The 17,527-nt window shown below is 47.0% G+C and overlaps 1 protein-coding gene across 12 annotated transcripts in view; it reads right to left on the bottom strand.

The window, feature by feature from the left end:
* Positions 1-17,527, bottom strand: part of CLEC16A (C-type lectin domain containing 16A) — a 225,113-nt gene that overhangs the window by 54,298 nt on the left and 153,288 nt on the right. For all 12 annotated transcript variants that reach the window (XM_036411080.2, XM_036411083.2, XM_036411076.2 and 9 more), the window contains 3 exons: positions 5,263-5,414; positions 2,927-3,131; positions 1,094-1,258 (listed from right to left, as the gene is read on the bottom strand). In XM_036411080.2, coding sequence (XP_036266973.1) covers positions 1,094-1,258; positions 2,927-3,131; positions 5,263-5,414 — 522 coding nt within the window. The remainder of the gene's footprint in view (positions 1-1,093; positions 1,259-2,926; positions 3,132-5,262; positions 5,415-17,527) is intronic.

Consider the following 17,527-nt stretch of genomic DNA (forward strand, 5'->3'; position numbering starts at 1 on the left):
CTGTCTTATTAAAAGTAAAACTGCCAGGCACAATCACATATACGATATAATCCCGGTGTGAAAACAGATACATATGACATATAAAGAAACATTTCTGAAAGGATATGTAAAGAAGTTGTTAAAAGTGTTAAAAGTTTCTAGGGCCAAGTAGGCTTATTTTTAATTTTATCATGTCCTGTTTGGATTTTCAAATATCATAAGCTTACAGTATATATATTTTCAAAATGAATCAAGCAAATAGCACACTATTAAAGAATGAAAGAATGAAAACAGAATGGGGTAGAAGGGAAACAAGGACCCTGACTTTGGACAGGTCCTAATGGTTGAGTTTTTTCTTAAATCAATAACTGCTTTTGAAAAAGTTTTTCAACGTTTGTGACTGAAGTTCAAAACCTAAATGTGGGGAGGTTAAGTTGCAGTAGCTACCTGGCCCATTTTCTGAGGTTTTACAATGAAGAGCAAAGCTCTCCTCTGAGGGATGGGGGTGCATAGGGAATTAGTTAAGTCAGAAGTGTCAGAACAGAAAAGGGAGGGCCTGCCCTTCTGGAGAAGCAGTTCTTCCTGCTCCACCAAGACGACCTTGAACTTTCTATTCATGCTTCCTTTTTGGGAGAGGGGATGAGCTTTGGTGAAAGTGGTTAGAGAGGCTCCGGATAGGAGACACTGGCGGGCGGGGTCCTCTTCTCAAGTCTCACTTCTTTAGGGGGTTTGTAGCAGGGATCCATACACTATCTCTTTCTAGTCACCCTACATGGAAGGAAATTACTCTGCCACAACCTCATTACTAATCATCTAAGTATTTCCAAGAATTTTCAAGAAACCTCTTTCTTAATTCTGAGAAGTCCTTCCACATCCCCAACAAAGCTCTGGAAAACCAAAGCCGGGCGGAACACCGAAGAGAGAGCCAAGATTTCTTTCTGTGGCTTGTGTTTAATATTGTGCTACACTCTGGTAAATTCTAAGAAATTTATCTGGTGCTTCCAACTAGCTGGGTTTCTAAGAAGGGAGAAGCAGCGTACAAAGGCTCAATAGAGGGAAAGCCCTGGACCCCCAGGAGGGGGACACGTGGTGGCACGGGGTGGGGCCGGCTCACCTGGTACCTTGTCCACGGACGCGAACACAGAGCGCTGCACTGTGGGGTCACTGCTGCCTCGGCGGCACTGGTCGTAGAATCGGAAAGGCAGGTGCTGGGAGGAAGAGGAGCCGAGTCCGAATCCCAGGACTTCAGTGGTTGGCTGGATCGGAAGGTCCAGGAGGGCTACGTTCAAACAAACCCATGGTCACGCTCAGTGCACGGGACGGAAGTCTAGGTGAGGAGGCTTTGGGTGGGGCGGTTGTAGCTGGAGTGGCCAGGCCCTGCCAGGCCCTTGGGCGATGCAAGCAGGCAACTGATAGCCTCAAGCTGGGGAATCCAGTGTGATAACCACAGGTCCAGCCTGAACCTCAAAACTCGGCTGGCGAGGGGTTCAAGAATGGACGCAGGGCCAGGTCCCACCTAGGTTTCCTGGTTTCCACCCACACAGGCCAAACCTTAGCCAGAGGTGGTTTCAGATCCTACAGCAAATGGGGCCAATTCTGCCCTAAAAGTTCACATATGAGTGCACACGGGGAAGAATGTGTGTGAGAGAAGATACACACATGTGTATGTGTGTATTTATGAGTGTGTGTTTATCTGCCACAGTTGCTTCCTCCCTTCCATAAACAAATCTCATGATATAGCAATTTGGAGGGGCTTTTAAAAATCAATTGAAGAAATACTCAAGGTGTTAGTTCTCACAGCCACTTTACGGGATAATTCTCAATTTTCAAATGAAATATTAAGCCTTCATGGCAGCTGTGAGAAACTGCTTTACATTTAAAAAAAAAAACAACTCTCTGGAAATAAATCTTAAAAGAAAGGACTGAGTGATTTAAGTCACTTTGCACATTACAAATGCTTCTGTAATGATTTTGCAGGCCAAGTTTCAGCTAAGTGAGAAATAAGATGGGGACTATATGGGATGCAGACTTGCACAAATCAACGAGGCATGTGCAGGAAATAACAATCCACAAGGGCCAGAAACCCCGCCCTCTGCGTCTTTATTTTTAGGTAAAGAAAGCTCTCTTCCTCCCCCCGTGGACTGGAAAGCCTCCCAGAGACCACAACAGAATGAACATCAGCACTTGAACAGAAAGGCGCTAGTGTCTTGAGAAAGACTTTATAATTTTAGTAACTGATAGCACTCCTCTTCCCCAAGGAAAACACATGCCTTCCACCCTGACAACTGGACCGCCCTCGTCTCAGTGCTTTTACATCTAAGCTGGGGCATTCCCAACACTGGGAATCTCACAGGGGGTCTCTTACAAATTCTCCATATCCCTGTGAAATGTAAAAGGACTTCTGATTTCAGAACTGGGTCCTGGCCCCTCACTAAGCAGGGAGAACTCTCATGAGAGCTGGGAAAGGATGGGCAATAGAGTAAGAAGTTCTGTGCTTGGGTTCTTCCAAATAGTTGCCTGTGTGATGTTGGGCAAGTCACCGAGCCTCAGTTTGCTCATCCATAAAATGGGCAGAACAGGCCCTACTAATCTCAAGGGCTGCTTTAAGAATAAAATGTGGTACAGGAACGCTGAAGCACTTTATTAATGCAAGCTAGAGAATATCCACATGCAGGAGTGAGAACAGTTGACCCACTGACACCCGCCTGTTCATGGCCTCTGCCCTGGTCGGAGAGCTCTCCTTCTCTTCCATAAAGCCCTAGAAATGCTCTAGAAATCAAGTCCGTAGGAAATGGGAAATTCTGAGCAGATTCTCCATGCTCTCACCAAAACACAATTAATTCCTGAACCCTGTGTCCTTTTCTGGAGGAGTTATGGGGGTTCTCAAGGTCAATGTGAGAACCACTCTGACAGCTCAGAGGACTTTGCCCCAGGACCAAGCACTCACCAGCTATCCTCTGCATCTTCATGCGCCTCGCCTGGATGCGGCCCTTGGCCAAGCGCTGCTTGGCGATGATGCAGCGGATGTGGTCCGAGAAGACAAAGGTGGCCTGGAGGATGGGGAAGGGCTTGGAGTGGGGGCTGGAGGCAGGTTTATGGATGGTGATATTTAGGGCACGGCTGTCATCTTCCACGCCAGTCACCTGCATGTCCTGCAGGAGGAGGAGGTGAAAGAAAACGGTTCTTTAGGTTCAGGAGGGTGACTGCTCAGAAGCTGGGGGATCCCTGACTCATCGGCAAGTGGCCCCCGCCCCCAATGTCAACTTTGCTTTTGCCCTGAAGGAGACCATCCCAAGTCTAAGACAAGTCAAGGAAGGACACAAACCAGATCAGCCTAGCAAGAGAAGACAGCGTGGGAAGCACAGAGCATTCACCGGGAGCGATGCTGCTTGTGGGGTGGTTCCATCCACAAGAAGACTTGAGTCAGACTCTAAAATTTTTACTTCTGAGAAGCCAGTGATAACAACCCAAATTTTCTATGCCGTCTGGCACGACATTAGATTTGTCGATTCATCTACACACCAATTTCTTCCTGGTTTCTCTTAAAACGGGGGCATCATTGGCACCCATTTGTATGTCTCTGGAGAATCTCTGGTTCCTAAAGGAAAAACTAACTCGGAGAAAGAAGGGAGGGTCACTTAGCAGGCATCTGAAGAATACTGTGTTTGAAAGCTGGAGGAGGAACTCACACATAGCACGTGTAATTAAGGATAAACCCAATCTAAAACCTCAGGATGGATTCTGTGTAAAGAATCTGCTTCCCACAAAGGTTTGAGGTGATTTAAGATAAAAGCCTGAGTTAAGAGCTAGACAGGAATGCCAGACATGCTACAGGAGGCGGGAAAGTGCTGGAAAAGGCTCATTAAGATGGTTGCTGTCCATAGCATTAAAGCTGGTGAGGGCTCTTTGGAAATAATACCTACATGGAAATGTTGCTGTGGGATTAGATGAGATATTACACATTTGAGACGGAGAGTTTGGCACGCAGTAACGGCCTGACAAATAGTGGCTGTTGGAAGATGACCAAAAGAAAAGGTTTATGTGGCTTTCATTGTCTGATGGAGGACACGTATTAATCCTTCGAGGGAGAAAAACACTTTCCTAACACTAAATTCTAGAGGAAATTGATCACAAGCCTGGATAAATAAGAAGCACTAAGTCACCTAATGGACAACCACTTACATGGAAGTCTTTTTATAAATAAAAGATTCTTCATATAGTTCTTTCTCACATCACCCTTGGCAACAGACATTTTTTTAAAATAGAAAGATCTTGAAAAAGGGGAGGTTGGGAAAAAGGTTGCAACAGCGTCTTAAGGCACGTGGGTGGTTCTCTTGGAGAGTGGCACGCTGCCAGCAGGTCACATTTGTGGAGAGGCGGATGTGGGTCAGCCCGAGCGAAGCCATGCCAGCAGCCAGGCTTGTCCAGCAAGAAAACGACCTGCCACAGAGCAGGGCAAGCCCCAGGCCTGTCAGAGGGCACTGGGCATTCAGGGATTGGGGTCTGAAGGGGATGTGAGCCAGGAGGCTGTTTTCGACTCTGCCAGCTCTACGTCTCACTCAGTGAACCAGCTGGCATTGGTAACCTATCATAGAGACAAACATGGAGGAAACCCAAGCCCCAACTTGGCTTTTGGCAATCTGGGCCTAGCTCTGCTGGACAGGGGTGGGGAGAAAGGAACCGTTACACACTGCCAGTGTAAACAATCATTTCAGACAAAAATGTGGCGGTGTCTATGAACTTCTTGGAGTCTGCCTAGGGAAACCCCTGCCCCAGTGCACAAGGAAGGAAGATCAATTCTGTTCATGGCAACCCTGTACAGGTAAAAGGCCAGGAACGGCCACCGGGCACTGGTAACCATGCCTTGGTATCGCCAGGTGGCAATGAAAAGAATTCCAGTAAGTCTGAATTTACTGTTAGATCTCCAAAATATATGTTAAGTGAAAAAAAAGCAAAGTCTAGACTCCATTCAATGTGACACTATAAAAAATACACACACATCCCCCCTCTCAAGTATATGTACACAATTTTTAAAAATACATGGAGTTATATTTATATATACATTTGGCAGAGACCAGATCTGGAAGGATTACTGGTAATGGGAGGAGGGAAGAGTAAGATTTGGGTTTGGGACTTGACCTGTATCTGTAAGATATTGTAATTTTTTTCAATGACAGCCTGTTCATGTGGTCCTTGTGCCATTAGAAATTAACTGTAAAGATGATACTCGTGTGTGTTTGTACAGTCAACGGAGAAGAGCTTCTGCAGTTCTCAGCATCCTACCTGCAGGAGGCCCGCGAACTTGACCACTCCCCAGCCAAGCCTGGACACGTCGGGCTCCACCAAACTCATCTGGTAAATATCAACAGCCAGGAACCGCTGGACCATGCCGCCATCCTTGGTGATCACCGTGCACGCAATCAGGTCACTGTTGTCTGGGAAAAGAGAGAGCAGAATGAGGCGCAGTCTGGCTTCCCAGTCTGATGGAGACTCAAGCTGACTCACGCTCTGCAGGACAGCAGGGTTCAGTGGTCAGAGTCCAGGCTTGAAATCACACTCCTGGGTCTGAGTCCTTCCTCTGAGTCATACTGGGCAACTTTCTTCACCTGTCTGAGCTTCAGATCCTTGTCTGGAAATGGGAATAATGTCCATCTCTCTCAGGGCACTATCTGTGAGGCCGGATATAAAATACACACAGCACTCCTGCAATGTTTACTACACTTTAGGTGTGCAGACTGCAGACTGCAGCTGAAGAAATAAACCGAAAATCTCGGGAACATTTCAGCGCTTCCTCGTGGACCACTGCGATGGTGTTTGCCTAAATTAAGTGAAGAAGCAAAGGAAGAGTCCCCTGCTCGGTTACAGGACCACCAAGCCCTCCGCACTAGATGGTGTGTGATCCTGAGCAAGGCACTTGGCCCCTCTGAACCAAAATATATGTTAAGTGAAAAAAAGCAAAGTCTAGACTCCATTCAATGTGACACTATAAAAAATACACACACATCCGGACGATGAAAACCATGTCCCCTCTTATGAGATGTTTGGTGCAAAAAGCAGGTAAAAAACTTAGAACGGGGTCCTCAGTGTATGTAGGGTCCCTTCTCTTACTTGAAAGTTATCTCCAAATTCGATGTCTAATTTAGTGCCTATTCTGATGACAATGAAATCACCAGGACCATTCAATCTCTGGCCTGCTCGAGTTCCCCCCATTGGAATCCTCTGCTACATGTCTAAAAAGAAACAGCCAAACAAGGAAACAACCTAAATGTCCCCAAATAGGGGAACATTTTGAGTATGACTTTTTCCCATCACATGGAAAATTATACACCCATTTAAAAAGTATGTTTAACCAAACTGTGAGCAGTGGTTACCTAAGGGGAGGGAAGTGAGAACTGGAGGTAGGAGTGTGTGTGTGTGATTGGTAGGGGAGGGGAAATATCAATGAAAGAACTTTAATTTTTGCTTCAGACATAACTGTTTTGCTTGAAATTATCTTAAAGTAAGAAAGTATTCAAGATACACATTTGTAATACATATTAAGAATCCAAGTAAAATACCCTCTTTACAAATACTTTCAGTGACACTGGAAAAGACATTAAAATTGTAAATGAAAAAGACGGTGAAAATATTCTTACTATGATTTTGATATATTAAAAAAAGATATCCCTACAAAAAAATACAAGTGCAGAGAAATATACTAAAATGTTAAAAGAACTCTCTGATTAGAAGACTGGTAGGTGGTGTTTTCACACACAGCTTTGAGGTAAAATTTTATATCATACAATTTACTCATTTTAAGCACTCAGTTTGCATTTTAGTAAATTTACAATTGTGTATAACGACATTCCAATTGTAGACCCCTACCTTGATAATTTCTATCAGGAGCACTGTAACCTAATATTCAGCTTAAATTTAGTGGTGGCAGAGGAGTGGGGTATAAATTCTGGCCCCAAACACATGTGATAACAAACTTGGGCTCAGGTATTCACCAAGGTTTACTTTCCATTTTGGTCTAAGGCAGTGGTCAACAGAGCCAAATATAAACAGTACAACGATTAAAATTTCTTTTGAGAGCCCAATTTTTTCAACTTAACCTTCTTCTAACACCACTTCTTCAAAATAGACTCACCCAGGCTGTGGTATTTTGTAAAAGAGCCACACTCAAGGGGTCAAAGAGCCGAATGTGGCTCAGGAGCCACAGTTTGCTGACCACTGGTCTAAGGGATGGCAGATAAATTTCTCCTCTCTCTCAGGCACCTCCCTCACCCCCATGCACACTTCAGTTTAATCCTCTGAGAGCATAATCTATCTGGGATTGTGAATTCATGGGGATGAATGTCTTCCAATCCACCTTCTCGGCTTTTCCAGGCCTTGAGTTTCTGTCTATTCTTCCCAGCATATGCCAGAGGCTCCCATGGCAAACACCAGCACCATACAGGCTTAGCTCTCTGGGCTGCACTTCCTTTCTATCTAGGGGAAGAATTTTCCTTCCTTTCCCACAGTCCAGCCAAGTATTTTAAAAGATTTCTAAAAATTTTTTTATCCAGGATTTCTGGTTCCACATTGGAAGACATCTATATTATCAGAAGTGTAAGCCATCATTTTCATTCTTATAAACATACTAGAGGCCCAGTGCACAAAATTCGTGCATTGGGGGGTTGGAGGAGGCACATCTCTTAGCCCAGCCTGTGCCCTCTCATAGTCAGGGACCCCTCGCTCCTTACCGCTTTCCTGCTCCCTGCTCCTTACTCCTGCCACCGCCATTGTGCTCACCAGCCATGAGCCCAGCTTCTGACAAATTGGTGCTCCCCTTGTGGGAGTGCACTGACCACCAGGGGGTAGCTCCTGCATTGACTGTCTACCCCCTGATGGTCAATGCGCATCATAGCAATCTGTTGTTCTTGTTCTGCTGTAAGAATCACTTAGGCTTTTATTATATAGATTCTTTGTGGTAAGTAGAGATTATTTTCTTTACTAAATACTTAAGTCATGTTCTTCAATGGGAATCTTTTACTTTTTAAAAATAGGAAACAAAACTAAATGAATAGAGCATGCTTTTCCTTTCCTTTTTCCCCTTTTTCTCTCCCTTCTCTCCCCTCTAAACAGGACAACTGCCCTCTTTTATCAGTGAGGCGCGATGACAGTGTGGGTTGTCAGCAGGCAACCCCCTCATAAAGCCCAGAAGCCTCAGGGGCTTCAGGGGAAAAAGACCTACCACCTCTGCCACAAAGAACAAAAAAAGGAAGAACTAAACCCCAAAGCGGAACAACTTTCAGCAATGCAATTGAGGCATCAAAGCCCTGTGAGAAATTTCATAAGAAAACTAAAAGCAATGTCACCATGAGACAGGACCGCTCGAAGTGGGAGGGAACTCTGGCTTTTCAGAACCTGTGGGGCAGTTAAAGAGAAATGCAGTGGCTTCCGAGGACTAAAGAGAAGGGGTCCGATCTTCAGAAGAAAGGGGATGCTGGTTGGGGATGGGCTTGTGGTCCTCTGCGGTGTCATTTTAGGGAACACCTTCACCACCCTGGCCCTCGCTGCTCTGACCTGGGGGTCTGGGGCTGTCTGGTCACCTTTGGGTGGCCATGATGTCTTGGGCAAAGGAGGACCCAGGAGAGAGGTGCTAAATAGAACCCAATTCTGCCCAGAATCTGCCCTTTGCCGGCAGCCTTCATGCAGGCACCTGTGAATGGTGCTCTGAGCCAGGGAGCCATGCCGTGGCTGAGGCACCAGGAGATAGGCAACTCTGTCAGGATGCACAGTGGCCTCACGGGCCTGCTTCTCAGGAGTGGCCGGTGGCCAGAGAGGCCAGTGCAAGTGGCAGGTCCTCCATACACCAGCACTGCATACTGAATCTCTGGGTCCTTCTCCCACCAACCCCACTTCAAAAGGGAACAGGTGCCCTGGCTGATGTGGCTCAGTGGATAGAGCATTGGCCTATGGACTGAAGGGTCTCAGGTTCAATTCCAGTCAAGGACATAGGCCTGGGTTGCGAGCTCAATCCCCAGTGGGGGGTGTGCAGGAGGCAGCTAATCAATGATTCTCTCCCATCATTGGTGCTTCTATCTCTCTCCGAAATCAATAAAAATAAAAAAATAAAAAATAAAAAAGGGCACAGCCCTAGGACTCTATTGGAAAGGAAATTACAGAGAACTGTCAGAAGACAATACAGGAGACTAGCCATATGACCTGAGGGGAAGGAAATAATTTCTTTATAAAGAAATAAGAATCAATACATACAAATAAATAAATGTAAGACTGGTAAACTAACTCCATCAAAATGAAAATTTAACTCATGTATAGCAAATGAATTTATGATTTTATGCATAACAGACCATGGGAAATATATGCAAATTACCTCTGAGAGGCAAAACATGAATAAAGCAGGTACTATGAGGGCTCCCATAGGCAATGCACAGATGAGAGAATAGGGACAGCCATCACTCACACAAAGGTGCTCACCCTCATGAGAAGTCAGGAAACATTCAAACAAGATACCATCTTCTACCCATAAGATTGGCAAAAACAAAAATGTCTGATGACATCAAGTACTGGTGAGGACAAAGAAAAACTGAGATTCTCAAACGCTGCTGGTATGAGAATCAATTAACATAATCGCTTTGAAGGGCAAATTAGCATTATTTATTAAAACTGAAAGTTTCACACAATATGACCCTCCAATTGGTAAGTTCCCAAGAGAAACACACTTGTGGGCCAAGAGACACGAACAAGAATGCTGATGGCAGGATTTGAGTGTGTAATATCCAGTAATAGAGGAAAGCTTTAAAAAAAAGTGTACATTCAGTCATTCAGTGCAAAACCAGATGGCAACAGCAAGGAACGAGTTAGATCTCTAGGTATTTCAAGAACATACTGTTGAGTGGAAAAAGCAATTTGCAGCCTGACACATGCAGTGTGACACAATTCGTGTAAAATTAAACCACACAAAAAGAAATTGAATATTTTCTGGGGGTTCAGGCATACAGATGTAAAAGGAAAATGTAAGAAAATGTCTGGCGGGTACACAGTGATACCTATTGGAGTGGGGGAGGTGGGATTCAGCGTGCAGGGTCAAGGTCATTTCGGTAAACACAATGTTCTGATGTCTTGAAGGGAAAAGAGGTATGTTATTTGTGTATTTAAGATTAAATAAAGAGAAAAGTTCATCTCTTTCCAGACTCAGACACAAAGGGCTCAGTTCCACGTGGGGCCCAGCCAAGTGGGGGCGGGGGCAGCAGGCCACGCTGTCGGCCAGCCGGCTCTGCCTGATCCCCACGGTGGTGACAATCATCCCGAAAGGGTGATGGCAAGCCGACAGCTTTCCCACAGCACCTCTTGGTACACAGGTGTGCATGTTTTCAATCTGGCCAGGCATGCAAGCTAAGAACTCTGGCACCCATTTCAACAAACACGTGGGTGTCAGGTGCTGCACTAGGAAAGCAGGCTCCGAAGAATGAGGCTTGACCCTGCCACACGGGACTCAGTCAGGGCTGGTGGACACTGGAACTAGACATCACAAAACACCATGTAGACCAAGGCTCCATCTGGGTTCCCTGGGGACAGAGCAGGTGGGATGGCAATGTTTCCGTCACAGTCCAGGGAGAGGTGACATGTCTCTCCTACTTCTAAGCACTGCTTTTCTTTTATTTAAAAGGCAAGATTTTGCCATTTTATTTATTTTTTAAAATATTTTTATTAATTTCAGAGAGGAGGGGGAGAGAGATAAACATCAGTGATGAGAGAGAATCATCGATGGCCTGCCTCCTGCATGCCCCACACTGGGAATTGGGTCCAAAACCTGAGTATATGGTCCAGCCTGGAATTGAACTGTGACCTCCCGGTTCATAGATCAACGCTCAACCATTGAGCCATGACGGCTGGGCCTCCATTTTATTTTATTTGAAAATATTAAGCTTACCAATTTCTTTGAATAGGTAATACATTCATATGTTTCCATTTAAAAAAGAATGCATTTTTTTTGTTTTTGTTTTTTTACAGTGGATGTCAAGTCTTCCATCCACTATGTATCGAGTGTACATGTAGCTACATTCTCTCCGCCTTGCCTTTCCATATTGGTGGAATGTCACTCCCTCTGCATTATGCTTCTGCCACTTGGCCTCGAGTCTTGGTGACCCATCAGCACACAGAGACCCTCCTCACTCTTTTCCAGAGCCACACCCTCTCCCACTATCGGGATAACGAGGTGATTCAACAGCTCCCTAGCTGATGGAACATTCTTATTCATCTGTGATGTGAGAGTAATTCTATACCAGCAAAGAACTCGCACTTAGTTTTTCTCTTAAAATGAAAGGAAACTTCATATCACTGTATTGGATGAAAAACCAGAAGTCTTTATGATAGGGTGACCATGAAAACAGAATGAAATATGAGATTAACTTTTAGCCTAAAGAACATTCTTTGGATAAAAAGGGAGATCCGTGAGCTAGGGAAGTTCTAAGACAAACCAGTACCAATCTGAGACTTTCTTCTGAATGTAACAGAAAGAGGGGCACTGAAATGGATTACACTTCCCAAAGATGGCCACAGCAAAGTCTCCCACCTTACAAACCCTTCTTACAGTGGGACCTTGACCCCTTCCCATCAAGTGGTGGGGTCTATGTCTTTTCTCTGTGAACCTGAGTGGGTCTCTAGCATTGCCTATAGACCAACAGAGTACAGTGGAAGTGATCCTACGTATTCTGGGGCAAGGCCATAAAAAATGCTCTTAGGACCTATCTGCCATGCTGTGAGGAGCTCAAGCAGCTAGGGAGCACCCCAAGAAAAGCCAAGGCCCCAGCCCGACAGCCAGCTCAACCGGCAGCTCCCAGCGAGTGATCCTCTCAGCCCCAGCTGGGCCACTCCAGAAGACGCATGAGGAGCAGAGAGGACCTAATCCCACTGAGCCCTGGGTAAATTATTAGAACTGTGAGCAAAATGAATGACTGTAGTTGTTTTAAGTCACTCAATTTTAAGATGATTTGTTACTTAGAAATAGAGAGTTTCAACAGTGATTTACTATAATTTAATGCAGTTTACTGCTTACCCAGGCATAAAATCCTGAAATTCTTTCAGCACCACCAGGGGCTGCATACCACAGTGTGGAAGATGGGCCTGGACAAACAGCCCAGAGCTGGCGATTTCGGATATGCAAAAGGTCCTTCATGGTTTAGCAGAATGAAGGAAAAAGAGGATAGCCATTTCCCAATCAAAGTTTAAGATGTTGGGAAAGAGGAGGAGAAAAGCAAAAAGCACAAAAGGGCCACGTTACTATGCAGTGTAGAATCAGAGCAACTTGACCTGGCAAAAGTTTCTTGGGGCTTTGGGGCCATGGAGATCTGGGTCCAAAACTCAGCTGTGCCATTAAAAACAGCGTGATCCCTCTGAGACTCAGGGTCTTCACACATGTAACACTAATACCTAACCCCTGCAGGACCGTTGAGGGAATTTGAGAGAGGCCTGGGGTTTTGCCCGGAGGAATGCCAATGGGCATGACCACAAAAAGCCCTGTGGTCTTCATGGGCAGTGGTGACTGCTCGGAATGCCCTGACTCTCAGGAGCCAGGACTCTAGTCAGACGGTTCTGCTGAGGTGAAGTCATGCTTTCTGAATGCAGGCTCTAGACTAAGCAAGGAGGGAGAAAGTGAATCATGGTGTTGGGTTGTTCCTCAGAACTCCTGTGGGTCATGGACAGTGAGCTAAGCTATACAGTTCCCCCCACCCCCCCCAACCTTTCATCTGTGGCTGCTCTACCCACACAGTTACTCTCCACCTCATGCACCCATCTCAGCCCTACTGCACCCAGTGCCAACCAGTTTCATGATCCCATTCACTCCCTCCTTCCTGGTTGAGGCCTGCTCTCTGCCTAATGCAAGCCCCCAGAAGGCAGTGCCCTGACCTGTCTTCTTCACTGCGGTGACCCCAGGAGGGGGCCTGGGCAGTGGCAGGGGTAGAAGTACTGTCACTGGAGGAAGGGATGATAGTATCTTCTGGTCCTCTGGCTGTGAGGCAAAGGACTTCTCCACCAGCTGTCCTTACAGCCCCCCCGGCTGCAGCCTTCCCCCACAGCTCCTTCTGACAGTGCAGCTCATTACTGAGCAATAACTGGGGCTGATTGACTCTTGCTGCATTTAAATGATCCCTTCGTAATAAAATATGGGTGCCAATAGCATAATTTAATTCTTGGCATTGGTGGCTCGGCACACTAGAATTGAAGTCTTTATCCCGACAGTGAGGTTTCAAGGCCAGGAGAGTTCCAGCGCTTTGAAATCCAATACCGTGGGTCTTAGGGCCAAATTCTTAGAATACCACCACAGTGGACCTTGTCCTTCAGGCACGAGTTGTTAATCAGAGGTCAGGTGGGTCCAGGAACAGGGCGCACTGATTCCTTGAGAAAAGCAGGCTCATTGTGGGTGGGGTTCCAAGAACACAGGAGACTTTACAGCTGATAGGAGACCAGGAAGCAAAAAGGCACGTGGCTCTACTGGCAAGGAACGCGTGGACCTCACCCCTTCTTCCAACCAAGAGCAGGTTGAGTTCCTACTCCAGCACCTGCACGTGTGCCAGGCACTAGTGAGACTGCAGTGGCCTGCGGGCCCTCCCAGGGTGACCTAAGGCAATGGGATCTCTGACTTTGCTGGAGTTGGTGGCCCTGTGCTGCGGGGACTCAGAGCCATCCAGGGCTTTGGTTCTCTGAAACCAACCTATTCAAAGACTGTCAGGATTGGGGTTTTGGAAAGGGGCCCCCTGCCCTGACCCCCGCAGTTTATGACTGCTGCTAACACCACGCCGACCTTTACTGAATGCTCCTGTGTGCCAGGTGCTGAGCTCCCACCAGACAGGTTCCGGGATCTTATGAGGTGGATGCACTGGTTCCAGAGGACACAGGCTGCAGCAAGCAGCTTCCCCAGGGACACACAACTGATAGCGAACGTGTAACCTTCACACCATCCTGAGAAAGCCCATTGTAACCTGGGTTCTAGTCCTGTGGATGGGGCCAGAGAGAGGGCTGGCCCTTGTTTACCTCAGACAGGGACACCCTCGACCCCGGTTGGCTGGTTCTGGTAGGGGGACAGTCACATGAAACAAGCTCTCAACAGGCAGGCACAAGAGGTCTTGATCTCATGGTGGCTGGTGGTGTGAAGCCACCTGACTGCTCCTGGGCTGCCCTTGGCAAGGTTCCCCTTTCGCCGGGCACTTGGTGTCCCCTCCAGAGCACATATGGACCGGGCAGCCTGCACAGAGCTTTCAGACCAGTGCACAGGTGGTGGCGGTGCTTTGGAGCTGCCCAACACCGGAAATTAGCTGGGAGACAGAGAAGGTGCTCTGTGGCCTTGTGCTCAGTTCCAAGACTCCAGACCTGGCATGGCTCCCCGATGACAGAACACAGGTGAGGGGAGCGGCCTTAACTAGCCAGTGATGCAAAGATGGGAAGTGACTGATGATGCGTCGGCACCCATTGGCTCTCTGGGGTGGAGGTGGGGGTGGGGCGTGGAGAGGGAGAGGCAGGCACATCAGTACAAGGCAGTCAATCAGAAGCCCAGTGGGAAAGTGCAATCCATCTCCCAAACGTCACTGCTCTATCAATAGCCGCTGCAAGAATGAAATGATAGCCCTTCAGGGCGTAAGAAAGTTACGAACGTTACCCTGTGCCTGGAAGTCTCGTGCTGATTCAAATGCAACCCAGTGGAGCCGGGTGACAGGGAACCAGGTAAATGCTACAGATCCAGCACAGGAGAATAGGCTTGTATGAGTGATTCCCAGATCTCCCCCTGGCCTGACTAATGGGGGAGACTCCACGTACGGCCCAGAACATTCAGAAGTGAAAACGACGAAGAGATCCGTTTGTTCCCACTCAGGGTGTGAATCATGCACTCAATTAGGGTGGCTGCTTCTCCTGAGTGTCAAATCAATCCTTTGAAGAAAATTAAGTAACCATTTCTCCATCAACCCAGCAACAGCTTATGGGTTATTTGCTGCAAGTAGCAATCAATTACTTTGTCTTCTTTGAAGCTCCCTAAAGCCTTCTTTCCCAGCACAGCACCAGGGCAGGTGTAAAGTGAAATATTTCCTGGATGGAGGGTTTTGCCACACTTCTACTGCCAGGCACAGAGTCCAGTCTCTCCAAGAATAAAGATTAAAAAAATGTGCCAGTGTTGTTCCTAGGATTTGCAAGGGGAGTAGCAAGTGGGGATACAGATATTAGGCTAGGGGCTGAAATGCAGTCACCCAGGGAAAATGACCTAGTGCTCAGTCCCAAGATTTCAACCAGATCACCAGGCTACCTCAACAGCTGCCACTCCTCTCCTCAGCCTCCTGTCCACCTGCCCAGAGCTCGATGCTCTCCTAACACTTTCCAACTCCACCGCCCCACCTGCAATCACAGCTCTAAACGCAGGGAGCCATGCAGGGAACAGTCGCCCACCAGGCCTGAGTGCTGGCCGCCTGGGGCTGAGCTGTAGCTCATTGCTCTCTAGTTGTGTTGACTTCTTTAGGTTGTCTCATCTGTGGGCCAGGGTAATAAAAAGGCAAATGACTTTATGGCTCTATTTCATGATTCCCATGCTGAGGTATTTAGGCATAAGGGTACTGATGTCTGCAATTTACTTTGCAATGCACCAAAAAGAGAAACAGAGAGAGATGGGTGGGGGGCAGGGGGCGGGGGGAAGGGATGGGTTGATACATGTGAGGGAATGATTTTCAGGCCAGGAGTCCAAGGCTTGGGGACAGTGCTGAGCTTCGGCTCAGTGCCACCTGCTCCCAGGAGGGGTTTTCCACAACTATTTCCTTCCTCTTGCACGAGGCACTCTGACTGGTAAAATAGTGTGACCAATTTTCACAAAGCAACCAAGAAAACCCATCACATGTCTTCATTTTTCCCTCTTGGAAAATTTCAAGAAATTCTCTTCTTGGGAGAACTAAGAATGAGAATTTGACTTTTCTTATTGCCACACGTCCAGACCTGTGTGGGGTGCCTCCCTCTGACAGCTCACATCTGCATAAGGATGGGCAACTTGCAAAGTCTCTATTCCTTGTTCCTTCTTCACACTAAACAAAGTTCACAGATAGACAACTCGGTGAAAACACAATTACCAGAAACAGAATCCAAATGAGCAGCAATTCCAAGTAGAGCCTTGCATATCCCCTTATCAAGTGACACACACAGCCTGCCACCAGAGGTACAGCGATCTGATCTTTATAATGCATTGGTGACCACACTTATCTCTACACTCACTCTCCCCGGAATGCCACATTTGCATAGTACATTGCATAATTTCCTCTCTGAAAATGGCCCTGTTTAGCATGAGTAAATAAAGTTACCTAACTCTGTGGCAGCCGAATGGAATACTTGAGATTTCCAAGAAAAGATTTGAATACCTAAGCTCTTCACTATGCAAGATAGTCTAACACGGAATGACTTTCAGCACAGCTCCCTCCTTCCCACAGCTCAGCCGCAGAAGGTGGAGATATCCTGGTCCCGAGGAGCCCATGTGTCCCCACTCCCCCCCCCCCCCCCCCCCCCATAATTTCTCTGCTCTGGGCCCCTCCACAGGATGTGGTCAACTGATCTGGGCTTAGATCAAGGTCCTGTCTTTCCCTTCCTTCTTTTTATTCTTCCAAGTGTCTTTCCAGCCAGTATTTGCCTGCTGGCTAGACGCCAGGTACTGGGCTATGGGCATGAAGAGGGTAGAGCTATCCCTGCTCTGGGAGACCTTTCTGAGCCTCAGTCTCCTTATCTGAAAAATGGACACAGCACTTACTTCACAGGCCTCCTGTGAGGAGCAAATGAGGTGATTTTTCTCTGCATGGGTCGTGTAGGCACATGTCTCCTTTCTTCCTCTGAATAGAAGTTCTAGAAGGCAAGGCCAAATCTTCCCTTGGATTTCCTCTTTAAGATACTTCATCAGAAAAGTGCATGTGGGTATTCTAGAGAGCAAATCTTGGCCTAGGAAATTCTTCCTTCTTGGGAAAGGGGAGGAGTGGAAGGGGGGTTCCACCTGGGAGAGAACATCAACTAGAGAGTTTTCCTCAAGCGTTAAAACCCCTGGGCTTTCATATTGCTAATGCCACTAGAGAAGGCATATGTGGGTGCCACACAGGCATCCCCGGATGCTGGCTAAACTTCAGGGAGCTCTTCTGGTCAGAGGCTCTGAGCTTGGCCTTCAAGGCCCTTCTTGGATGGGAAATATTCTCTCTGCTAATATCCAATTTGATCCCTCCCCTTGAGATAGGCCAGCGAGTGGAAGAAAACAGCTTTGTAGATAGAACCCTTTACGCCCACTGTCCTCCTTGCTGTCTCAGACTTTTTATTCAAGCATTCCTGTGGCATCTTCCTCCACACTAAACCACGTGCTTGGCAAAGGAGACTACAGAGATGGGAAAGATTCACGAGCAGCTCCTGTTTAGTGGGGGAGACCAAACAAGTGGCCATTACATTTGTAATTGGTGACAAGGCCGCTGCAGAAGAAGACAAGGGGGCTGTAGAAGGCTAGAAGAAGGGCTACCAATAGCCCTGGGGTCAGGGAAGGCTTCCTGCAGGAGGTGATTTAAAA

Source organism: Pipistrellus kuhlii, unplaced genomic scaffold (genome assembly GCF_014108245.1).
Source record: "Pipistrellus kuhlii isolate mPipKuh1 unplaced genomic scaffold, mPipKuh1.p scaffold_m20_p_4, whole genome shotgun sequence".
In the NCBI taxonomy this organism is placed as follows: Eukaryota; Metazoa; Chordata; class Mammalia; order Chiroptera; family Vespertilionidae; genus Pipistrellus; species Pipistrellus kuhlii.